General features: G+C 35.0%; 1 protein-coding gene and 1 long non-coding RNA gene across 13 annotated transcripts in view; one reads left to right on the top strand and one right to left on the bottom strand.

Annotated features, from left to right (window-relative positions):
* Positions 1-27,039, bottom strand: part of LOC125781294 (uncharacterized) — a 488,206-nt gene that overhangs the window by 114,667 nt on the left and 346,500 nt on the right. The gene's annotated exons all lie outside the window — the stretch shown is intronic.
* svila (supervillin a) overlaps positions 1-27,039 on the top strand; it is an 89,899-nt gene that overhangs the window by 39,575 nt on the left and 23,285 nt on the right. For 4 of the 8 annotated variants that reach the window (XM_049464951.1, XM_049464953.1, XM_049464952.1 and 1 more), the window contains 12 exons: positions 2,560-2,655; positions 6,616-6,865; positions 8,180-8,248; positions 11,019-11,364; positions 14,059-14,296; positions 17,357-17,489; positions 19,358-19,402; positions 21,201-21,269; positions 23,646-23,696; positions 24,685-24,853; positions 25,928-26,014; positions 26,135-26,152. In XM_049464951.1, coding sequence (XP_049320908.1) covers positions 2,560-2,655; positions 6,616-6,865; positions 8,180-8,248; positions 11,019-11,364; positions 14,059-14,296; positions 17,357-17,489; positions 19,358-19,402; positions 21,201-21,269; positions 23,646-23,696; positions 24,685-24,853; positions 25,928-26,014; positions 26,135-26,152 — 1,571 coding nt within the window. The remainder of the gene's footprint in view (positions 1-2,559; positions 2,656-6,615; positions 6,866-8,179; positions 8,249-11,018; positions 11,365-14,058; positions 14,297-17,356; positions 17,490-19,357; positions 19,403-21,200; positions 21,270-23,645; positions 23,697-24,684; positions 24,854-25,927; positions 26,015-26,134; positions 26,153-27,039) is intronic. The other 4 variants (XM_022670370.2, XM_022670371.2, XM_007259655.3 and 1 more) reach the window with 2 other exon arrangements.

Raw genomic sequence — 27,039 nt, forward strand, 5'->3', positions numbered from 1 at the left:
CCTCTATCTTTCCTTTCACATCTGTGTATAGTAACTGAAACATGTTGCCAAAACTGTGATAATCACACATGGCTACTAAATTTTAAAGACTACCTCATCATATAGTGGTTTATGTTGTGATCCGTGATTGTATAGTATAGTATAGGTTTTATGTGTAGATAAACACTGTATTTTACTAGTTGTTGTAGTTATTACTGAACCTCTAATGGGATCTTTGCAAGAATTGATTGCGTGTCATGAACAATAAATATAAATATTATTATATGGATAGTTGATCATTGTTTTAGCATCATTGCGAGGCAATAACAAAACACGTACAACAACAGAGTTAGTTTGGCAAATGTAAAAGAACTGTTATTTTAATTTGTGAGGAAAATGTTAGAGCACCCCACATGTATTGCTAATAATGTTTGCAATTATATCACCGTTAGTTCCGACCCTGCAATGTTATTGGTTGAGAGGCGTTTTATGAGTGACATTATTAGCCGATAATGCACTGTAACCGAAGCTCTCCATGTATTATTTCACCACATACAGGCAACCTAGCAATGACGCAGTGCTTACAAACCAAATACAAACCAAATGCGATGTCATTATACACCACTGGGGGGTGCTAGATCCCAAATGCACAGTGCAGAAACTGTGTCTCAAATAGGCGACGCAGGCAAAGACTTGGTCCACACAAATAAATTAGCCCAGCAATTCGAAAATATGCATTATTACACACATATTATCAGCCACCAATATCAGGTTAAGAGCTGTTATTATTAAAATAAAAGCTTAAGTGTATATTTTATCCAGTAAATATAGGGTATTTTAAGCTGAATGTAAGGTGGCCAAAAATAGGGGACCCTTGTATTTCCACAGGTCTTGCCACTAGGGGCGCAGAGGTAACCAAAACTTTACATAAAAAAGTGAGCACAGATTTCTCTTCTGAAAAACGTTTATTTGGGTGAGTAAAGCTCTTACGTTTATTTACAGTAAGCTTAGATTTTCACGATTTTGACTGAAATGGCCGAAAATAGAGGCCACCGCACGTGCATACGACCACAGCACAGCAGTGCCAATATTACATGTTACAGCACTCCCTCTTGTGTAATACATCCAGTAAATTAATCAAAGAATCACTCAAAAGCTAGAAATTGTGATTTCTTGATCATTTTGAGATATTATGGGATCATACCCAAATGTCACACATCTGAAAGAATTCTGCATGGAAGAGTGGGAAACACTTTCACCTGGTTAATGTCAGAGAGTGGTAGACAGTTATAAAACATGCCTATCTGATAATGATTCAATTAAAGGGGTAAATGGCTGCTAAAAGATCGTAGGCAGACCTAATTAAGTCCTCATAAGAAATGTTGTTTTGTAAATCACCTATATATCACCATATATAGAAAGTGGATGAAATAATAATAGGTCCATATTGACTAATAAGTATACAGCATGGTGTATTAATTCATATCACATTGCTGTGTACTAAAGGTTGCATTATTAATATGATTAAACTCACTTTTTCTCAGCACTGCTGCTGTAAACCAATATATTCTGTATATAGCTTCTTCTTTCTTTGGACGGTTCTGCTCTGTTCTGCTCTTCTCCCAGGGAGTTCTAACTTGGCAGGTTTGTTCCATTAAAACAGACCCTGCTGGGGTTGCTCAATTTGTTAGATTGCAGTTGGTTAGAACACGTGACGAGACCCTCTGTGAAAAGCTCAATACAAATAAATTTAAATTGAATAGAAGCTGCTCCGCGAACCCAGACCGAGGCCCCTGAGACTCCCTGAAACAACCCACGTCCAAACAAACTATTTGCTTTGGTTAAAGGAAGAATCTAATACGGATCCAAGATATCTACATAAACCTCATACTATGAACTGCTGTTTAATGTGGCATATCATCTTTGAAATCTGCAACACATTTTTATTATCATTTCTTTTTTTGTATCAAGAATATAACTACAGCAATAATATATAATATATATATATATATATATATATATATATATATATATATATATTACAAGTTTATGTAGTATAATAATAATATGAACATTCAGAAGTAACAAAAAAAATCTGAAAACATTTGTCTGTTTTGTCTAAGAATAATAATTGTACTTACCAAGATTTAATATATAATATATAAAATAATAATAATAATTAAAAAACAAACAAATAATGTAACATAAAATAAATGGTATGTCACCAACACTACACATCTACTACAAAACTGAAGTGCAAGCAAATATATAAACAATTGTATCAATTGAAATGACCTTAAATCTTCACAGTAAATATTAATACATATACAAAATACACAGCTTTGACCTCAGAATACCACTCTTACCACAATATGGATAATTCTTAATGTAATGACATCGCAGCGTCCGATACAGTCGGTCCCAACTCTAATTTTAACTTCTTGCAAAAGGTCCCTTTTGATGTTCAGAAAGATGTAATCATTCTGTTCCTCACTCCTTCAGTTATTTCTGACTCTATTTCTTTTTCTCACTCTTTCCTGATCTATTCTTCCTCTCTCTCTCTTCCTCTGTGCTGTGAAGTGTCCCTGGTGCTGTGTCACAGACTGTGTCTGTTCATTCTTCAGTAGCACGTGTTCCTAGCCCCACTGTAGTCCACAGCTCAGTCACCCGCCACAGGTACCTCAGGAGTTCGGCACACACACGTTCACATGAGCACGTGTGCATGTGTGTGTAAGGCGGGCTGGTCGCTGCCATGAATACATGAATACTAACCAAATGTGTCTAAATGACCTTACACAGAAAGAGCATGCAGGTCTATTTAAACAGTGTGTGAGTGAGACTGTGTGTTAATACACTTGTTTTGGGTTTGTATGCTGTGATGTAAAAAAAAAAAAGATACAACTGAAGTTTAAATGCAGCCTATTATGAGCTATGAATTAAAAGGATATGAATGGAAGGGTTACAGCAGTGTAAGACTGTATGATGACTCATCTCCAAAATATTTTTCATAGTTTTATTATAGCACACAATAAGCTTTTTAATCTATATACTATACAATTGCTATCTATCAGTTGCCTTCTTCTTGATCTTTCTCTTAATCCTTTTGATATTCTTTTCATTGTTATTATTATTGTACATGTACCCTTAAAGTGATGAACAAAGATGTTGCTAAAGTTAAAGCTTAAAATAATGTATTAACTAAATGTTATGTAAAATGTGTCTCAATGTAAAATAAGTATATAAATAAGAAAGCTGCACATGAGAAAATATAATTTTATTAATTTAGGACATTTACAATTAGACATACTAAGAATACTAAGTATACTAAGTTAAATATGAGTTAAAGGTCTTTTAAGTTCCAGTTTTAGTTCCAGCTGGTAATTGGAAATTATCAGAATAATCCATAAAGAAAAATAAAATAAATGATTGTTTGATTTTTTTCAACTATGATAATTGTAACAGATGTGTCTGTTTTTTGCCAGTATGGTATTAAATAATTGTACTTTCAGCTCAGTTCAACCGAGTTCAATTAAAATTTAATTACATGATCCTTTTTAGTTTTTATTTATTTATTTTTTTCATCAACAAATAATGTTACAAAGCAGCTTTTCAGGAATAAAGGTCCAGGCCTCTTTTGAGCAAGCCCAAAGGCGACAGTTGCAATGATTTTTTTTCTTAAATTGAGAGGAAGAAACATGATTAAGTATAATTGTACATGAATTTTATATCAGTTTAAACCTAACCACAATTTACTATTGCTCCAACCCAATTAGCTGGTCCAATTAAAGGGAATAGATTGTTTTGATCTTGCAATAGTAATTTTTGGGTCAGGTTCCCAGGGATTAATCCTAGTCTTAGACTGCACATTTTTAATTGAATTTTTATGTTGAAAATAAAATCTAATGTACAACTAGGATTAATTCTGGCCTGAGAAACTTACAATTAATATAAAAAATAAACACTACAATAAATCTTTTATTGGATATCTGTGTCAAATCCGAATTGAGTCAATTTGTGGAGCATTTTTTTTGGTCAAGGGTTTGTGGCTAATTTTGTCCAACATGACTTTTTTAATGCATTTTTCAGTGATGTGATTTCATTTTCTTTCTTTTAGTTTTGTACTTTTTCTGCTTTAAGACACCTGATTCAACTTGTGTTAATTGCGAGGTTTGTCATTAGGTTTGTTAGGGAAGGGAAATCAGTAAACTGTGCTGTCAGTCTTCTGTCTTCATTTACCCACCCCTGGTGTAAAATATGCTTAGGTGCAGTGCTCCCTCTTGTGGCAATGATGAGAAAATGAGTAAAAAGCACATGTTAAAAGACCTTTTTCCCCAGCATTTTAATAGGTACCCTTTTGAATATTCAAATATATATCCTTTCAATGTGGTTAAGAGTGATTAGTTTAATAAAGACCAGTTGACTAACTAAATTAATTAATTTAATAAATACTGTGTGAGATTGGTCTAATAAGCATGCGTAGATCTGTGAGAAGTGATCATATGAATGACTCATCGTATGGATTGGTCACATGGCTGTGAGGTTTTTGATGCCCCAGTTTTCTAATACATCCTCAGCAGAGCCCTGCCACTCATAAGCTCAGCATGCTTCTGCTGTGTCATTACAAATGCGCACCCTGCACTGAACTAGCCTCTGCACTGAACCAGCCTCCATGCGGTGCTGTATCACCCTGCCCTTAAAAAGCTGCAAACCAAGCATTTATTCTGCACTGTGGATAAATGCTGCACTGCTGCTTTGATTTACGCAGTATGAGGCTTTATATGAGAGGTCACTTAGCACTGCGCTGTTCATTTTAAAGCAGTGATATGGGTCCTTCTGTGACTTTTACAACCCCATATCAGAAAAGTTGGGACAGTATGTAAAATGCAAAAAATGCAGTGTTTTTTAAATTTACTTTTATTTCATTGCAGACAGTATGGGGTGGGAAACAAATATTGATATTGTGATATATTGCATTATTTTTGTTCGTCATACAAATAATATTTTGAATAAAACATAGCTAATCCAAACTGCAAGACTCCACATGGTGGTGCTAATCAAATGAATAGAGTAAATATGTGGTGAAGAATATTGGTTGTCAAATTCTAATAATAATAATAATACATTTTATTTTTATAGCGCTTTTCAGGAAACTCAAAGACGCTTTACATTGCATTAAAAAAACACAATATAAAAATACATATTAAAATAATCATCATCATAATCAACATCATCAATACTATACAGTAGAAATCATTAGAGCAGAACAATCAATGCATAAAAGATAGAAAATTTAAAATTTAATAAATAAATAAACTTCTGTGAAACTGACAACAATAAATCCATAATTCCTGGTATTTGTTTGTTTAGGAGTATTTTATCCTCTTCAGTAACACAGATGCTAAACAAATATCGTAGAGAATTTTCTTGCAATATATATATATATATATATATTAAGTATCGCAGAATCACAGTATCATGATATCATCGTTATCTGCATGATAAAATTGTATTGGGATATGTTCTGTGATTCCCACCTCTAGTATGTACCCAAGATATTTATGTTATACATAATTTCCTCTAATTCAGGTCTGCAATACATTACAAAAAAGTTGGGATGGTGGCAAGATAGACATATAAATAATAATAAGTAATGATTATGATTATAATTATAATGATTTCAAACAGATGATGTAAACGAATGATTATAATTCTTTGAGAAGCAAAGATGGGCAAATGATCTTCAGTTTGTAGAAAATGCATAAGAATTCCTAAATGAAAGATTGGAATTTAGGAAGGAATTTGCATATTCCTTTCTTTGTAGTGCATAATATCATTAAATCATTCAAGGAATCAAGGGGATTTTTCTGTATGTCTGTTACTGTCCCACAGGGTTCATACGGTCATGAAAAACCTGGAAAATTCATGCAAGACAAAAATTTTGAAATAGCAATCTACAAATCTTTGTGTTTCAGTTTATCGATGAACAAAAAACTATTTTGAGCTAACAAATACATCAGATCAGAGTTAATTCACTAATTTAGCCCTAAACAATGGAGCTCTCAGGATCTGACACATATTTTAGTATTAAAGATTGTGGGTCAACATTTTATCTGATTCATATTAGAATGAATCACTACTAGAATCAATTTTAATGATAGTTTTTATAGATTTTTGGTTTTATTGTCCATGTCTGCACTGATGTTTTAAAAGTCATTTTATCATGGCAAATTGCCTTGGAGGCATGGAAAAGTCATGAAAAAAAAACTGATGGAAATGTATTGGATAAAACGTGTATGAACTCTGGTCCCAAACTTTTAAGAATGTGTTTCAGGCCTATAATGAAGGAATGGATGTATATTAAGAAATTAAATTAAGTGAAACACGAAACACCTAGAGTTCATAGTGTCTGCAATCAAATAACAATCAAAGAGAATTAAAGAAACACTGTTTTTTTTTTTTCTCTGCATTCTGTATTATCTACCATTTCCCAATATTTTCTGATTAGGGGTTGTACTGCCAGTGATGAAATTGACTAACATAACTAATATCTTTTATTTTTTCCTCTCTTTATTACTCTCTCGCTATTTTCCTGTCTTTCTTTCTGTCCATCTGTCTTTTCTTCCCCGCCCTTCTCAGCTCTGTGGTAAGAGAACAGGCAAAGAATGCCCGACTTCTTCAGGAAAGTTCAGAAGCAGAGAAGAGTGTCCACACTGTTCCTGCTGATACTCACGAGGAGCCTGACCTGTCCACTCTCAGCCTGGCAGAGAAGATGGCCATCTTTAACAGGCTGACCCAGCAGTCCTCGCTCAGTCCCATCACCCGCAGAGACAGCCGGTCCCGCCGCAGTAACGCCCGCTACCAGACCCAGCCCATCACACCTGGAGAGGTGGGGTTCACCACTTACTAGAAAACACTGCCTGACAAAAAACTAAACTGAATTGTTAAAAACATTCCTTAAAGAACTTTTAGTCATTTTTCTTATTTATTTCAATCTGTGGAAGAACACATTAAGATACTTTGATGAACTTTTAAACAAAGTTTGTAGATGAAAAATGGTTCCTGAAGTATCTTCAGGTGTTCTTCATCAGTTTGAAACTAGAAACCCTTTTAAAGTTATACTATTCCTCCTTAGATTCATTCTTAACATTCTTCACAACTATGTGCTCATATTTTAGGTTTACTTTGCATCACTCAGCTGATGTTCATAGTGTAAAGAGCTGGTTTGACAAGTCAAGACTTCTCTAAACTAAACAGACCAGCAATAACATTAGTAATATTAGTACAGGTCAAGTGCAAAACATAGATTATCTTCATCTACAGTGGCATTCTCAAGAGGTGAAACAGAATACTTTGCTAAAGTTTAAGGCACCTAAGCATCAAGTATCTGAGTGTTTTCCCTGAAACAAAAGCTATAAAATAATAATAAAAATACATTTTATTTACATAGCGCTTTTCAAAATTCTCAAAGACGCTTTACATACAAAGACAAGGCACATATAAACATTAAAATTATGAAATGTCATACAAATTCAATTTCTTAAGAAAGTAGTACATTTCCCGTAAGCTAGTCTGAAAACCAGTTTAGTTTAGTTCCAGGTTTTTCCTGGATACCGCAACCAGCCTTCCAGTGGTTGTGTTCAATTCCATCAGCAGCTCACCTGATTTAGGATTATTAAGGACTGATTTACCAAACCAGGTGTTGATATGATGAGACCTATGATTAATACTGGAACTCCCAAAGGGGAACTTTTTGAAGTTTGCAGATGTTTGATTTAACCAAGTGATGTGATGCCACTGCTTCTTGTGAATTTGCAAGATGTATTCTTTCTAATATCACTGTTTTGCAGAGCTAATAAATGCTAGCTAGGAAAAAAAAAGCTTTTTGAAAGACATTTCCACAGACGCCTAAAACTCTTGCATTGTATATTAGTATACTAGTGAGATGTGAGTGAAGAACCTTTTTAAAGAGGGGTTAAAGTAGATCATTTACTGGTTCTTTACCAACTTAAAAGCTCTTCATGCTTACATCTCTTTAGCTATACATGGTTCTTCTATAGCAGGAGTGCAATCTTTTATAAAAAAAACTTAGTATTATATATATATTTTTAACTAAGATTGTAACCTAGTAGATTAAGGCTTATAATCTCTCACACTCACAGACACCATACACAGTAGAGTTTAATGGTTCTCTTTGGTACAGGATGGCTCGGATTCTGAACTTTTTGAGGAGGAAATGCAGAACTCAGATGGACTGAGTGATCTGGACCATGTGAGAGAGCCTTTACAGTCATGTTGTTCTGCTCTAGAACCCGAATCTGCTTTGTAGTTTTACTCCGCTCGCAGTAAAACCAGCTGTTTATGCTCACAGCTTTAGTGTGCTGCTCTGCTTCCATATAAGCCTCTGAGTTCTTGTCCCACATGGCACTGTGAGGAGTGGTACTGCTTTATGTAGGTCAGTGTGGCACTGGTAGAAATACTGTGAGCATCTTTGAGAAATTCAGTCTGTATTTTGTCAGACGTGGGATTGAATCACTGTCACTGTGAGTTGCACTGTGCTTTTAGGAGCTGTGTGTCACTATGGGCCTTCACCTGTTGAACCTGTTGAGTTATGTTTTAATGCATGTTTTTTGTGTTTTATGTTAACTTGTGTTAAACAAATAGGATGCAGTGAAAAAATAAATGTAAATAAAATACAGAATGCAATGATTTGCACATTTTGTAGAACATAGAACACACCATAGATGTTGAAAGTGAGACATTTTACCATTTCAAGAGAAACATTTACTTGTTAAAGCTTGATGTCAGCAATGCTTCTGAAAATATTTGTGACTGAGCAACAAAAGGCTGGAAAGTAAGTAATCGAATGGAAGATCAACTGCAATAAGAGCTATTTGCAACTAACTCACATGACTGGGTGCATATTAAAAGTAGGTTTCTGAAAGTATTTTAGAAGCTAAGATAGGCAGAGGTTCACCAATATGCAAAAAAAAACTGCAAATAAAAATTGTGTAACAAATTCAGAAAAATGTCCCTCAATATTAAATTGCAAATACTTAGGATTTCTCATCATCTACACTATATAATATGATCACAAGAGTCATAGAATCTGGAGAAATCTCAATGTACAAGGGACAAGGCCGATGGTCAATATTGGGTGCTGGTGATCTTTGGGTCCTCAGGCAGCTCTGTGTTAAAAACTGGCTGTACTGATTCTGTACTGGAAATCACTGCATGGGAAACTTCTAGAAATCACTCTCTGTAAACAGTCATGCAATTTATAAATGCAAGTTAAAACTGTCATTTTAAAAAGAAGTCATAGGCCAACAGCATCCAGAAGCACCACTTATTTATTTTTTCTATTAATACCACTTACTTTTTTCCATTTTTTGACCTGTTGCAATTTGCTTGAGATGCACTGCTGACTTTAAGTTCTAAATAAGTTTCCCCACTTTCAACATTTGATACAGCATTCCAACATTTTTGGAATTGGGGTTTGTATGAAGCTGCTCTTTTCAATGTTGAGTTGTGTGATTTGCAAATAAAGGAGTATCATTCTGACCATAGTCATAGAAATGCTATATTTCAGTGCAGAGGGACAGAAAATGGAACTAATTCTCTTTTTTAGTTTGTATTGTACCAGCTGTTTTTTTCTGAGTGAACTTAGTACAAGACAGTACAAGAGCATGTGTTTTTCAGAGGATAAATGGTTTGAGAATCCGAGTGTGTGCTTTTGTGCTGAGTGCATCCTGTGCTACTTGTGATTGAGTGCATTGTGGTTATGTGGTTATTGGCTTATTCAAGCATGGTGGAGTCAGCTGTGCATTAGTCATAATCTGTTTTTGTGAAAGTGTGTCTCTTTTTTCATTTCCAGGACAGGAAAAAAAAATCTAACAATTATTGTGGGAACCTGCTTGAGTGTCTGAGATGCTTTTAGACAAAAGCTACATGTTATAGTTTTATTGTATAAAACTAGATAACTTTAAGGAATAAGCCTGAAATTTTGTCACTAGTCACATGTACAATACTGTGTAGAATTGTGGTTTAACTCTTCTGAGTTCCAAGCTGTACTGACTGTAACTTACAATTTGGACAAAAATAATTCAGAATGTTTTGGGATCTTGGGCTAGGTCTGCACAGTACATAGTTTCAGCATAATTATTGCAATGTTTGTATGTGCAATAATTAACATTGCAGGATGTGAAATGTCATGTAAGGCAAATAAAATACATCAGGGTACAACTTACTTTCTATTTGGGTAAAAAAAAAAAATTCTCCTTCTCATTTCCCATGTAAAATCTATGAGAGACAGATTAGATCAAGCAAATATTTATTTTACTTCAAATCGTGTTTACATTGAGTAAAATATAAGCATCATTATATGCTGGATCATTGAAAACATGCTGAAAAGTTATTTTTAATATTCCAATATATATAGCAGACCAAAAAAATGATTTCCATGCCTTTTTGTTACCAATATTGTGCAGCCTCCTCCGACACACGTGAAGTCAGCCACCACCACTTTTTGCACTGCTGCTGATGTAGCATTGCTCAGTAGCATCACTGCGCACTCGGAGGAAAGCGCATCAACTCGGTTCTGATACATCAGCTCACAGATGCCTTGTGCTGATCGTCATCACCATAGGAGTGAAGAGGTAAAAGAGCGCCATCTACCCACTCAAAGAGAGCAAGGCCAATTGTGTACTCTCAGGGCTCTGGCAGCTGATGGCAAGCTACATGACCAGGATTTGAAATAAACCGCTGCCTGTTGTGGCCATTGTGGACCTGTGGCTCATAACTTTTCTGAATTTAGTTTAGTGTGTTTATCAGTTTTTAGCTTGCTGGATTTGGTGGGGGTTTTTTTGGTGTCTTTAGTCACATTAAGCAGAATGGTTCCTCCGGGCTGCTTCCTTTCCATTGTATGTGGAATAAATAGAGCTCAACATGTACTAGAATGGACACAGAATAGAAATAAGGCACACCATCTACACCATACTTCCCAACTGACTTAATCTTACTCTGTTTTTCTATTTTGACCTCAGATTGGAGGCGGGTCTCATTTAAGCTCGGCCTCCTCCATCAAGTCTTCCACAGTGTCTACAGCACATGCTGGTGACATCCATCTGACCACGCCCGTGTCCACTGTGGCCTATGATGAGAGAGTGCTGCCCCCCTGGCAGCAGCCAACTACGGTGGTCCAGAACCAGAAAGGCCCATCTGAACTGCCTGTAGGTCAGAGAGAGGAGGGGAAGAGGAAACTGCCCTCCCCAGACAGCGTGAAACAGCCAGCCCGAGAGTGGGAGGAGCATCGGGGGTACACCAAGACTGCGGTGACCTCTGACTTCCAGGAGACGGACGGTCAACAGAGGTCAAATATGTCAGTTTCGGGTAAGCTGAACAAGTGTTGTGTGCTATTTATAGATTGCAGGTTCACTCAGGTATCCATTTAAGGTCATGTTTCTTGTTTTGAAGGATTTGATTTTTTTTTTTTTTTTTACCTTGGATGCACATGCTATAGAACAGTAGAACACTGTAGTTCTCTTTGAAAAATGTATTTCTCACACTCGCTGCATAGTCCTATGTGGCTAGGAGACGTAGAAAGCTTAACTGACCTCATGACACCCCCCCCCTTGTATCTTTAAAATGCCAGCTTTACTGGAGAAGTGTGTATATATATATATATATATATATATATATATATATATATATATATATATATATTATTATTATTATTATTATTATTATTATTATTATTATTATTATTATTATTATTATTTAATAATTGTATTAATTTTATTTCTAATTTATTACCATTCTCTCCCCAATTTACATGGCCAATTACCCAACCCACTCATTAGGATTCCCCCTATCACTAGTGATATGTATAACAATAACCCAACACACCTGGAGGGTAAAGACTTAACACTTGCTTCCTCCGATACATGTGAAGCTAGCCACCACTTCTTTTCGAGCTGCTGCTGATGCAAAGGAAGAAAGCGCAGCGGCTCGGTTCCGATACATCAGCTCATAGACGCCCTGTGCTGCGGACATCACCCTAGGAGTGATGTGGGGAGAGGGCGCCATCTTCCCACCCAGAGGGAGCAGGGCCAATCGTGCTCCCTCTAAACACCGGAAGCTTGATGGCAAAGCTGCATGAGCGGGGGTTTGAACCTGTGACCACCTGCTCATAATGGCAGCGCTTTAGACCGTTGGACCACTCGGCGCACATTATAATATTTTTAACGCAAGTTATTTACGCCACCAAGTTTGACCCCAACTTCTGCTGTAATCTGCCCTGCCCCGTCCAACGTGCAGATTTTTTTGGACCGGTTAGTTTGTGGTGAGAACATGATCTGGAAGGATTGCCAGATAATACTATATACTCAAAAGAACACATGTTGTGTCTGCTGCTCCATGCTATTTACACACGCAGTATGTGCAGCATTCACTTCTCACATCTGTGCTGCAATTCCCATTGGAAACATTGAAAAAAAAAATTGCGTTCTGTGTTAAAGCAGCTTCACACTGCTCAGATGTATGCACTGGAGCACAGAATCTTCTCACTATATTTACATTCTTGCTCCTGCACAGACAGCTCTGAACAGTCAGAGGAGATAATGTGCTCGCGCGGTTTATTGGTGAGCATTTTTTCACATTTTAGTTTATGCTTGTGTGAAACCAAACCAAACAGAGGGAGAACATGCTCCAAGCAAACAAACTCATTAACTGATCCAGACCATAGGAACTAACTACAGGTGTGAAAATACCCTTTTATACTCAGCTAATTAAGTTCTAAATCTGAATTCCTTACAACCAAGCTAAGATGTTTATAATAAATTAATTAAAAGTTTATTTTAAAAAAGCCTATCCAATTTATCATGCATTCTTTATTCCATAACCCCACGTTGGCTTTATCTCCCCTCAAACATACAAGTATATACTAGTACTTTTAATTGACACCACTAATATAAATATAAATGCATTTTTACATATCTTGCATTCATTATTTACATTTAAATATCCACCATAAAAACAGAATGTTGTGATTAATCAGATTACATTTTTTAATTAATTGACAGACAGATTTGAATTATGTGGAAAATAATGTAAAAATAGAGATGCAAAGTTTTTGCATTAACTTCTGAATGTTGATGCCAGTGTGTGAGATGGAACATACCAAGAAAGTGGTTGGGAATTGTCCACAACCTGCTTAATTAAAATAGGATTTATTAACACAAATGACTATTATAAGTAGTATTATTATTATTATTATATGATCATTTGATTCTACAGGGTGGGTGAAGGTCACAGGAGACCCTTTTATTGCAGAAATGAAAGGGTAAATGACAAGATATCTGAATACCCCCAGCAAGTAATGATCTGGAACATGGCCGCTATCTTAGAAACTTATTATTAAAATATTTGTCTTGCAACTTTTGATCCATCCTGTATAAAAAAAACAGCAAAAACAGTGTTTGCCAATAGTTTTGTGCTTACTGTAGTTTTTTTAGACATTTAAATGAAGTTTTGCTTTAATAAATACATGAAGAACTTGTGCTGTAACCTGACTACAGTTTATTCCTCGTGCTCCATCAGATGCACCTTAGATCTTGTTTTGATTTGATTCTCGAGTGGAAAACTCCACTAGTGTAACTTTTTAAAAGCACACTTCCTGTGGCGTTGTGTCTCAGACGTGAGTGCTTGTGGTTCTGCACATTTCCTCTGTTTAAATCTATAAACACTGTGTGTGTGTATGGGTGGGGGTGGGGGGTGCATACACATGGCTGTGTGATGGGCCTGTGTTTCTGTCACACATGCAGACTGGCATATACTGTATGCAAATCAGTTAACACACACTTTTTTTCTGCCTGTGAGAGAAACTCTCGCTAATAGTCTGATGTGTGAACAACAGAAAAAGAGAGAAATAAAATACTCATTCTGCTGCTGAGCTGATGTTGGCCACTGGGGCTGCCCTAACAGCTTCCTTTCTCTCTCTCTTTCTCTTTCTGTGTGTGTGTGTGTGTGTGTGTGTGTGTGTGTGTGTGTGTGTGTGTGTGTGTGTGTGTGTGTGATGTGTAACAGGTCTCCCAGAGCAGCCAGTTTCAGTGCGAGCCGTACCACAGTCCTCATCCTCAAACTGGAGCGCCGCACTCACACCGCACACACACACTCACCCACACTCTGCACAGCCCCCCGAGCCCAGCAGAACCTTCCCTGAGGAGAGGGAGAGGAAACGAGAGCGGGACAGAGACCTGTACGCTGAAGAGGCAGACGAGCTGGCAGACATCATGTCATCCCGACAGATGTCCATCAAAGAGAGGTGAGCTGCGATGCATGCATGTTGTGTGTATGAGTGTGTAAGTGTGTATACACAGATGGATAAATACATAGGTAGATCACTTTATTAATCCCAGAGGGAAATGTGCTAATGTACAGAAATAACAAAAAACAGATAAGTAATAAATACAGCTTTGGAAAAATTTAAGAGGCCACTTCAGTTTCTGAATCAGTTTCCCTGATTTTACTGTTTATAGATATATGTTTGATTAAAATGAACATTGTTGTTTTATTCTATAAACTATAGGCAACATTGGTCCCAAATTCCAAATAAAAATATTGTCATTTAGAGCATTTATTTGCAGAAAATGAGAAATAGCTGAAAAAAAAAAATCCAGAGCTTTCAGACCTCAAATAATGCAAAGAAAACAAGTTTATATTCTTAAACTTTTAAGAATTCAGAAATCAATATTTGGTGAAATAACCCTGGTTTTTAATCACAGTTTTCATGCATCTTGGCATGTTCTCCTCCACCAGTCTTACACACCGCTTTTGGATAACTTTATGCTACTCCAGGTACAAAAATTTAAGCAGTTCAGTTTGGTTTGATGGCTTGTGATCATCCATCTTCCTCTTGATTATATTCCAGAGGTTTTCAATTTGGTAAAATCAAAGAAACTCATACTTTTTAAGTGGTCTCTTATTTTGTATTTTTTCCTGAGCTGTATAATAAAGTCTTGGCCCACTGTTAGCAATACTGCTGCAAAAACTATTATGGATGTTAATTAATGTTATTTATACTCCATTGAAAGTTATTGCTACAACTACTATGAATGGTATTTTTTACTGCTTTAACTTTCGTTACAGTGATTATTACTGCACTAATACTACTGTAGAACTACTACTGCTACCTAACTAATGATAATAAAAATAATATAAATTGACTGCAAATCGTTGATTTACCCTGAATTAATTGAAGTATTAAAAAGTAAACCAAATAAGATGTAACAGAAAGCAGGTCCCTTGTAGCACTTCTATATAAGGCGCTGTCTCTGCTGCACAATTGTTAATCAGTGTCAGAATGATTACTGCACTGTTTACAGGATGTCAAAGCTTCCAGGACATTGTAGTCTCAGGCAGCGTGTCAGAGTGAAGACAAGTGTATGAGAGAGAAGGAGAGAGAGGGAGAGAGAGAGAGAGAGAGAGAGAGAGAGAGAGACAGTGAGTCACATTAGTTCTGAATGTGTGCAAAAAAAGTGTAGGTAGTTTTTTTATGTGTAAGTCTGTGGAGTTATGGGTAATGACTAAAAAGATGTCCAGTTTGTCTGCAAAATAAAGAAAAGATTAGAAAAAAACTGAAACAAATAGTAAAAATAACTATACATTAATGCATTCTTATATAATTTTTATCTTTACTCATCATTAAAGGTCATTACAGAGTGTGTGTACATGCACTTCGTTAATCAGATTTCTGCAGAACAACAGAGCTGGTCAGTTATCTGATCAACACATTTACATTCACGTGAGTAAACAGATAACGGGGAGTCAAGAAATAATTAGACTTTGCAATCAGCCAATACACTCACAGAATGAGGTGTGATTTAAACATCATGTAAACCTTAACTTCACTTAAATCATTCAGTTTCAGCATCACTTTCTGTTAGTGTTTTAAATCCTGAGGGTGCTGTGTTAAATACTGCTCACTTATTTTTGTTTTCGCACTTTTAAACACTGAGAAATCCCAGAATACTTCAGTTAAGATTATACATGCACTAAGATCTGATTACTGAGCTCAAATCTGGCAATTTAATCCTAGAAAACTGGAGCATGCTGTTTACATGGTTACCTCAGTAATTAGATAAGTGCCAAAATATATTCACAATTGGATTAGGATGTGCATGTAAATGTACTTGCTGTCTTCAAAAACTGTGAATGGCACAGAAATCAAATTTGAGATTTTTAATTTGAGTGTAAGTCAGCATAAAAATATTTTTTATAAGTCATTTTTAAGTGTTTATATTGGTCTGTTGTTTGACACAGTCTCATGATTTTTAATATAAATATCTGCCAAATGTCAAAGTGAAAAACTGCAAAAGTTGAGATTGTGACCACAATTAAATGTTTATTTTTTTATATGATGCCAGAAAATTGCTTGTTTTTAAAACCATGTATAACCGTTCAGTGTACTCCCCTTAAAAAAGAATAAGAGACCACTTCAAAATAATGAGTTTCTTTGATTTTACCAAATTGAAAACATCTGGAATATAATCAAGAGGAACATGGATGATCACAAGCCATCAAACCAAACTGAACTGCTTGGTTTTTTGCACCAGGAGTGGCATAAAGTTATCCAAAAGCAGTGTGTAAGACTGGTGGAGGAGAACATGCCAAGAAGCATGAAAATTGTGATAGTTATTCCACCGAATATTGATTTCTGAGCTCATTTTACTTAAACATATACCTATAAATAGCAAAATCTGAGAAACTGATTCAGAAACTGAAGTGGTCTCTTGTTTTTTTCCAGAGCTGTATGTATGAAAAAAAAATGACTTGCAATTTTAAAACTCAATTTTGCAGTGACGGAGGGGCATCTGCTTTCTGGTCCGTGATCAAAGTGTTATGTAACACATGGCCAGTCAGAGGTTATCTGCTGCCACCATAGAGAGAATGACGTAAACACACACAGGGCTTTAAATTGATTGATGACTCACGCAATTTAGAGATGGTGCAGAAATCAGCTAGGCTAATGTAATGTAATGTAATGTGTGTGTGCATATAAATGAAGTAAAATATTAGAATGTACTTTAATACATTGCCATGCCAAAAGTCATGGAATAGCCGTATATAAATTGATCATAAGGTGCAATCCCATCCAAGATATTCCAGTAATGTCTCAAACATAAATTATTATTCTGGTCAAAAAATAACCAAGGCCACTATCTATCCGTTTCACATTATTGATCCACCAGTGCATTTTAGCTGTGAGTCATCACACTCACAACCCACAATTGCTGTTTGATGTTTAGCCAGCATCCTACTATAAGTAAGAGTTTTAGAGGTTTAAGTTGGTCTCATGAGTGAGTCTCCATGTCTTCATCACCAGGCTGGCTCTGCTGAGGAAGAGCGGTGAGGAGGACTGGAGGAACAGGATCAATAAGAAGCAGGACGTTGTGCAGGTGGCCATTTCTGAGAGACACGCTCAGCTCTGGGAGGTGGAGCAGACCTTCAAGAAGAAGGTAACTCATGAACCTTGATTTTTAACCCTTTATTGGCTTTATTCTTAACATATTAACTATAGCTACATGTGTTTTTTTTTTTTACAATTTTTTTTTTTTTTTTTGAAGAAAACAGAGCAAAAACGGTGCTAGTTTTTTATTCTGTTAAATGCTTTAGTAAAATATCCAAACTAGGAGAGGGCATGTCTGTTCGTTGTTGTCCTTTTTTTTTTTTTTTTTTTTTCTTCTTCTTCTTGCTTGATTCTGTCTTTCTGCATGTTCCAGTGTCTGGTAAAATAGAGTAGCCAAAGTAGCCAGTTTTGCTGTCTTTTGCTTAGATTAATTGAGAATATAAAAAAATAAATACAAATAGTAGTAAAAGTATCTAAATTTATATTTGTAGTCATAATATACAAACAAAAACTTTAATTGGCCTTTAAATTATTGGTTAAAATGCAATACAACGCTGATTATATATGCTTGTTGTGATACTCTTTTGATCTTATACATATATAATAGATATATAATGGATTTATTAATATATTTATAAACTGTAGTTATATATTTAATTGAAAATATAAATAGATAGTCTATAGATAGTTTTATATTTGTTTCCAGAACTTTACATTGTACAAGAGCACTCCACACAAGTCATTTAATCAGTTTAGTCATTTTTAACCAGCAGGTTTTGTATCCTTTTTTTTTTTTCTTTTTTTTTTTTTTTTTGTTGCTTACCTGTAATACTAAAACAGTAACTTGCTGTAGAGTTTATTGATTGTTTACTGTGTGCATCTGCATAACCAAACTTCAAACTTCTGTTTACTGGTTTCTGCATGTTTTATTGTATTGTGTTGATTGATCAAATAAATTTTGCCAAGCAATTTTGGGGTCAATAATTTAATATTCTGCCTTTTGTTTCCCGGATTGGACATTCTGACATTCTTTGCTTGTTGGGGAGTGTAATCAAACTTTGTTTGAATTTATTCTTAACCCAAAAGAGCCCAGACCCAGTTCTAAATATCGATAAAAAGCTAATTATTAAATAAATTGAGCAGCTCATTCATCTGTTTTTTTATATAAATTGTGAAAGAGGGCACATGATTAAACATTTTACCTTTAAAAACCTGGTGTAAGATAAATTACTAAACCACAATTTGATTAGAACATTTTGTTCTAGAATTGTCAGTACAAGTTATATGGAACACAAAGTATAATTCATACATTTTCATTTTGGGGAAAAATGGTTGGAACAGAACAGTATAAGCAAGAAATACACTTACACTTAATGTTAAAAAGAGCCCGTATTATCTCCTGCACTAGCCCAGCACTCTATAAATACATTTTATAAATAAGCTCATATGATCACACATTTAAACAGTATAGATCACTTAGGGACTTCATGAGTTAGTAAGTGAAAGACAAAGTATTGTACGGAACTTTAAAAGTTCTGTCACACAAATATCCCCATGGGCTCTTTTGGTTTTAGACAGTTTGGTAATTGGTAAATAATTGTATTATTAATGTTCTATTTTTTACATTTTGTTTTTATACATGTTTGGTCTTTCTATTTTGGGGGTGCCTGTTTTCTCAGTCATAATATAGTTTGTTGTTAGGCTCTTGTTGGAGGATATTCTGCACTATTCTGCCACAGTTTAGTCATATTGTTTTTATGCAGCATTATAAACTTTTATTTTATATATTTTTTGTGGTTTAACAAACAAACAAATAAATAAATAAATAAAGGGTAGAAAACTAGTGTTTTTTTAAGCATATAATTGCCAAAAATAAAAAGTAAAATAACTGAAGAAAATGCTTTTATATAATTTGCTATGTAATTCATTTTAGTGTAGGTGTTTTTGTTCCTTGTTGATTTGAACCCCCTTTTCTAGGGCAATGGGATGATAGATGACTTTGCGGTGTCTGATCAGCTCTGGGTAAGACTGTTGGCTCATGGCTGTGAGCTGTGAGGCGTGTTGTGGGTGGTGGAGATAATGTGGTGTATGTGTTTGTGTTTGAGCTCACTCATGGTGATGGTGTGCAGTGCTGGTGTTCTTACCCTGCTGTAGTGGTGACCCTGTGCTAGTGGTGGAGGAATAGCTAGCTCCTCACACTTTGCTATGTGAAAAAACTGTGTTCGAAATGCCTGTTTATGTGACCAATAAGGAAGTAGTTTACAGTATGTCCTGTTGTGCTTTCATGGTTAAGAATGAATGTCTCCTTGTTTGACTTTGCAACCAAGGGGGATTTTGATTAGTTTTGTGCAAAATGTCCTAATTAATAATTTATTGGTGTGGTATGTTATGTTATGTTATGTTATATAGTGCTTAGGCTTGGTGTGTATATGTGATATTGGATATTAGAGCCTGGCTGATATTTAAAAAGGTTGGAGTCCAATCAATGTAATGGGATTGGATGTGTTGGTTAAAGCTGCCCTACCCAATAAAAAAAAAAACACCAGTTTTGAGTTTGCTGAAGTATCTGATAATAAATCATGTCAAATCATATAAAATTATGAAATAAACTAAAAAAACGACTCCAACAGTTTCTGCTGTAGTGTTTAATAGTAATGCACAAAAATGAAAATGAAAAGTCTTTGGTTGGAAATTGGACAAAATGAAACTTTTTTTTTTTTTTTTTTTATTAAATATGACACTTTTTCACTATCAAATAAATGAAATACCCCAAATGAATTAAATGGCAATATTTAAAATTATTTATTGAACACATTGTTAATATCTCAACAGACAACCAAAGTAAAATACCCATAAAATTTACCTCAGCAGTGCCATAGCCTGAACTCAGTAGTTCAGTTTTGGTCACCTATTTAGCTAGCTAGCTCTAGCTAGATGAAAGCTGTCATTTGCATCTTGCACTTTTGCTCTGTTCATTGTTTACTGGCAGTTAGGAGCATCTACTGCACTGTTATCGTAAAAATGTTATATACCCTTTGTATATCTCTATTATTCTTTATTTTATCTGAGTGTATTTTCTGTATTGTGTTGTTGCTGCTGGATGCCTAAATGTCCTTCGGGATCAATAAAGTAAAAAAATCTGTATCTCAACCAACCTCAACAGTGCAATTTCAATCATAAATTTACATTTGTAATGCTATTTTCATTTGTATATTTACTTATGTAGTGCAATTAGTCATGCATTTTCCTCAGTAGTGCTATTTAAATCCAGAATTACAGTGCAATTTTAGACATAAATCTACCTTAACAGTGCTATTCTAATCATAAATGGACTTTTGTAGAGATATGTGAATTAAACGACACATTAGAGAAATTTCTGCTGTTCCTTTTACCATGTAGAGATGTTTTGTTTAAACTGAATAGCTAAGCATTTCATGCTGTATCATAAGTATAAGTAGTGATGCTAAATTTAGTTGCCTGTACTAAGACTAGCAAAAAATAATCATTCTTAGAATTGAACAGATTGTCTTGGATTTCCCTAAAAAGTTCCTGTTTGTTAAGATACCAGCCAATATATCAGCTGGGCCCTAATTGCAAGCATTTATAGGTGATCTGGGTCAAAGTCTGGGTCTTGGAATCCATCCATATGTTTGCCTTCTTCTGCTCTTCCCTTATGAATGCATATTTTTGTTATAAGATCAACAACCATCATCTGTCTGCTGCTGTCCCTGATCACTCCATTCTCCATCCTTTCTCTTACATCTCTCTTTACATCGTGTTGTTTGTCTTGCTTCCTCCACATGTTCCTGCCCGTCTGTAGGAACCTGTCTTTTCCTCCACTTTTTCCTGTGCCTCTGAACCACTGGATCAAATTGAGCCCCCTCCCCAGGTGAGAGAGAGTGATCAGAGTTAAACTCAACTGGGCAAACTAAAGACACACTCATTAAACCCCTTAATTAACTACCATCACCCTCATCCAGCTTCATGGAGGTCCTTTATGTGTAGTGTCTTTTTTTTGTGACTTGTATTAAATAACATTTGTGCCATCTATCTATTGGAGAGTCAGGGTTACCTGACTGTCTTCACTGTGTGCCAGCAGTATGTGTGATAGATGGATAGGCTATGTACTGTTTATATGCACTATAATACACACCCCATTTCCCTGCTTTCACTCAAACCTACTTCTGAAACTAATATTCTTTTTCTTTACTACTAATTTTCGTTAGAGGCTTAGTTTATGCATTGTTCGGTGTTGACTCTTGTGCCTTGATTACATTTTAACAAAGTTTGGTGCACGGTCTTCTCACACTTATCTAAAAAAAAAAAAAAGGTCTTTAGGCCTAATCCCATTATAAGGGGAAGGGGTGAAATCCTCCCCATAAGATCTATTACAGATATAGATATAGCAGTAGAGTAATAAAGTTCAGCAACCTAGCTGCTGGTTAACTAGTTAACATTTGGACATCATGTGTCTTTAGAAAGGGGGGCATGTGTTGCAGCAATAGTTATTATTGTTCATTATTATTGTCAATTTCTTAATTTCTCTGTGATGGAGAACTGAAATGAGATCTTAATACCTTAATACATGTTCTCTTATAAAATATTAATACTACACTTTAAACTATAGTACTTAGTACTATAGGGCTGCACAATATATCATTTAAGCATTGTCATTGTGATGTGTGCATGCGCAATAGTGACATTGCAGGACGTGCAATGTCACTTAAGGCAATTCAATCAAACACATCATGTTGCAATGTTTTGATTCTTGACAAAAGAAGTAGATACACAGTGCTGTCTCTGTGTCTGTGTGTGTGACAGGCTGCTGCTGCCTGAGAAGCGGGAGGGGGAGCCTGAGGGGCAGGGGTAAATGCAATGTAACCGCATGGCCTCCATTCACATGGTTGGCCACGTGCTTGTAAACGCACTTGTCAAAAGCTGTGCACCTCAGTCCAGCACAGTTTTGCACAGATATTTCTAGTTACAGGTGAATTCACGTTTTTAATCCCAAAAAAATCACTCTTATTCACCTTTTAAAAAGCCATTTAAATGCCTGATTAAAGGGCCGATTACTGTTGTTTTGAGTACTCAAACTTGAGTACTCATAGCCCCTCTGTTCTGATTGTGCCATTGAAAAATCTCAGTTAAAAGGGTCATATATCCCTAACACTTCCCTCTATCCCTCCAGCCTAACAAGAATTATGACACCTCTACCCCTAGAAGTGCACACACAAAAGAGAGGAGTAGGGCTACGTGGTGTAATGGGATTGAGCCTTAGTGCTTTAATTGCATGGCTATTATAAACCTAAAACATTGCCTGATCGTCTCCTTTGTCTCCAATTATGTAGTCATGTAGCTGTCATGTAGTCCTCAGAACTCTATACTTTTAATACATAAATATTGACACACCACAAGTCATGACACTGAAGCTAATATTGTGTCCCATGACTTTTGGCACGACCCATAGAAGCTAAAGAACGCTGCAGACCTCCCTGTTGGATATAAATGTAGAGACTTCTGCATTAAATGTGCATTTAATGATTGATTTTGCCAGAGTTGCTTGTTTGTTCATATGGACAGTTATAGCCAGACACTGCCAGTCACAATCATTACTACTTTTGCTGTCTACTGTGAGTGGTAATGTCTTCTATGAGGTATTCCCAGTACACAGGTTACACTGTGTATGCTAAATGACCACACAACTTTGAAAAATAAAATGTCTCACCCATCACCTTGCCATTCAAAGCACTTTGGCCAGAATTCCACCTCAATTACAAGATAACTCATTACAACTTATACAGATGTACGCATTCCCAAACAGTCCCCATAGGTAATACTTGATGATTCATTTTCATACTTCATACCATGACTTTTGGCATGTCTATGTATTCCACTATTTTGGGGCACTTTACTTAACTTTCCACCATGAAAAACCAGTCTTTTTATTAAGTTAATAAAATATACACAGACTATATATATATATATATATATATATATATATATATATATATATATATATATATATTCCCAAAAATATATGCAACTTTTGTAAATATGTTAAGTGCATACCATGGCAAAATAAAATGAAAGGCAAATAGACAACAATAATGCTGTCAGTAATGACATTCTGTGGAGTTTAAATAAAGTGTCCTGGTGTTGCATTCCCTTTGCTTTCCTTTTGCCTTTCATCTTTCATCTTCTCTTTCCATTCTTTCCTCACCCCATCTTTTCCCTTCCCCAACCCCTACCCTCCCATACCCCAAAGGCCAAACCCCTGCCTGTGCAGGTGGATGATCTTCACCCGTGGAGACGCAAGGTGCCCCATATCATTCCCTAGCAGACAGCACACACACAAATGCACACATCATCTACTGCAGTAAAACACAGTTTTATGCACTTCTTTGAACTTCAGAGGTCTGCCATGGGCTCAGTTATATGTTGTTGTTTATATGTGTGTGTCCTGATGTTCCTTTTTAAAATCATTTTATTTTTTTCTGCTACATGTGAGTGTGTTGCATCCCTTTCATTTGAAAAAAATGATGTTTGAGATCACCAAGGAAAACTTTGGTTTAATAATTTAATTATAACTGTTGACTTCATGAATTCAAACTATGAGTTCATCTCTATTAGACTCTATAACCACATTCATAACATATTATAAGGCATTATAAACATGGCTATAAATATTTATAAAAATGCATAACCCATTATAGCCATGTTTATTAAGCATTATGACTTGTGATCATAATACATTATAAGCTGTGTTATAATATATATGTTAAAATAGTGTATATATATAGTGTATATATATATATATATATATATATATATATATATATATATTGCTAGTAACCTAGTTCCCACAATCAAAGTCTGGCACTTTACTTGGAGCGCACAAAGACCTGTTATAATACATTATAATTGAGTGGTTAAAATATATTTATAGGATTATTGAGGGTGTGTTTATAAGTTGGAAGCTTTTTTAGTCATAATGCAGTCAGCAAGCTGGTACGGAGTTATAAACACAGCTATTAATGCATTATAATCACAGTTCATGATGCATAATAAACATGGCTATAATTAATTTTAAATTTTGATAAATATGTATAGCCATGTTTTTAATGCCTTATGAATGCTTCAAAATGTGCTATGAGTATGTTTATAGAGTCTTATAGAGATGAAATTGAAATCCTACTTAAAAATACATTTGAGGAATCAATCAATGTAAGCTATATTTGATTGTCATTAAAACTCTTTCATTTGATTTGTCTTTATCTTTGTCTCTCTTTTTCTCGGTCATGCAGAGGATTGGAAATGAGGTGGTGGAGAGTCACCACATGGAGCGGATGGAGATGTCCATCCACGAGCGCAAGCAGCTCATCACAGCCCGAGAGGATGCCTGGAAGTCCAAAGGTTACGGAGCTGCCAATGACTCCACCCAGTTCACTGTGGCTGGCCGGATGGTGAAAAAAGGTCAGTTATCTTTAACAAGATCAAGAACATTATGTAGGAGGTAGATGTGTGCCTGTCAAAGTCAGCAATCAAGAAAAAAATACTTCCTCGGAGTGAATACACAGGTTTTACCACAAGTAAGTAAGTTTTACCACCGGTAAACCTCAAAAACAGGAAGTCTGATTAGTGTTAGTGCCAAAACACATCTAAAAAGCCTGACTAGAACCTGACTAGGCTGAGATCAGTTTGTATAGGAAGAGAAGATCATGCAGAAGGGAAGTTTCCAAAGCATACCAGCTCATCTGTTAAGCATGGTGGAGGTAGTATTATGGTGTGGGCACTTGTGGAAGGCATGTCATATTTCTTTGGAAGGTATATATTGTCCCGGACCCATAACTCATTTTACAATTAGTTTATTAACATATTAAACCACTGATATGATGACATTTGATGACATCTATTGTTAACAAAATTCTCATGATAGGCCTATGTTTGATCAACAATGGAAGTGGATCCTTTAAATTTATAATGATATGACTGTTCACAAAAGCAGCATGATTATGTTTTAAGTATATATGGCTTTACTATCTGAACAGATCCAGCCATATACTTAAGATACTTAAGATATTTCTAAATACTCGTTGTTAGGACTAGACAGTATTTAAATCAATCTCAGTCTCAATATATATTGCAATAGAAAATATTTCAAGAACATTAATATAATGTTTAAAAACATTTTTGATATACAATAATATATTACAGTGTCTGTCACTGACTGAGGTTAATTATAGGGTGCATCACATGAATTCATTTCTGACGTTTTTTTAATGGCTTTTATATTGATCAAACCAATATCTTATTAATAGCACATCTACCAAAATGTAATAAATCTGTATCTAATCTATATTAGGTTCAGCCATAGATATCATCCAGTTTTATATACAGTGTACAGTGTGAAGTATATTAGTGCCAAAATTAAGCAAGGCATTATACTGTACGAGCGCACTTCACTTCACTGTAATGTAAGGCTTATATATTAGTGGTTTAAGTGAACAGATACATGATTTGATGTTTTGGGCTGATTGTGTGTTTCAGGTCTGGCAGCCCCCACAGCACTCACAAATCCCCCCCTGACCCCTACATCCTCCAAAAACAAGAATACCATCAGTAAACCCCAGGAAGGTAAGGGTCTACACAGGCATCCTGCTCTGCTTTATGCTGAGAAGGATGTTGTTCACAAATACAAATACACTTGATGCTTTAAAGGTTTTGAGATGTATTCTTTATTTTTCTTTTAAAAAGAAACGAAGGACACTGAAGGTTCACACAAAGCTGATTAATATTATTTTGTGATGTAGTATGTTGTTGTACTGTCCTTAGTATGTGTAGTAGGGTGTGACATATCCGATCATTCGTACAAAAACATTATCATGGTTAAAATAATGAAAAAAAAATCATTTAGTGATAATTACTGTATTCTGATTAAAAACAGTCTATTTTACATTTGATTTGCTATTTACTGTGAAGCCTTAAGATTTTTTTGTGTATAATTATGTATAAATATGTAATTATGTAATTATATTTGCTGCATATATGCATATACTGAGCAATTGCACCTTGTATTATTGTGGTAGATGTGGTAGATAAACAAAAGTTGGCAGATTTAATTTGAAACTGTTAATTTTTTACATAAAAAAAATCATAGATTTTAAGTATACTCTTAAGTTATAAAATATATTTTAGTGTTTTGAAACCAAAACTATCAATATAACAAAAATACCTGAAAAAAAATACATTTAGTGTTGAGGACTGTATTTTTATTAAAAGCAGTCTATTTTGTATTATTATTATTATTATTATTATTATTATTATTATTATTATTATTATTATTATTATATACTGTTATTGTACATGTTTTTTATAGCTTTGATACATTTTTTACATTTAAAATATATATATATATATATATATATATATATATATATATATATATATATATATATATATATATATATACATTTGAAATATATTTCTAAGTTATAAATGTATTTTAGTGTTTTGTCAAAAATATAAATATCACAAAAATACCTAAAAGGGATCTTATTTTAGGCGTAGATCATCCACTCTTAGTGCATAGTGTGTGTGTGTGTGTGTGTTTAAATAGTGTGTTTTATCTTTTATATCAGTTTCAGTTAACTTTGTGGCTG

This window comes from Astyanax mexicanus, chromosome 15, assembly GCF_023375975.1.
Source record: "Astyanax mexicanus isolate ESR-SI-001 chromosome 15, AstMex3_surface, whole genome shotgun sequence".
NCBI classification, from domain to species: Eukaryota; Metazoa; Chordata; class Actinopteri; order Characiformes; family Acestrorhamphidae; genus Astyanax; species Astyanax mexicanus.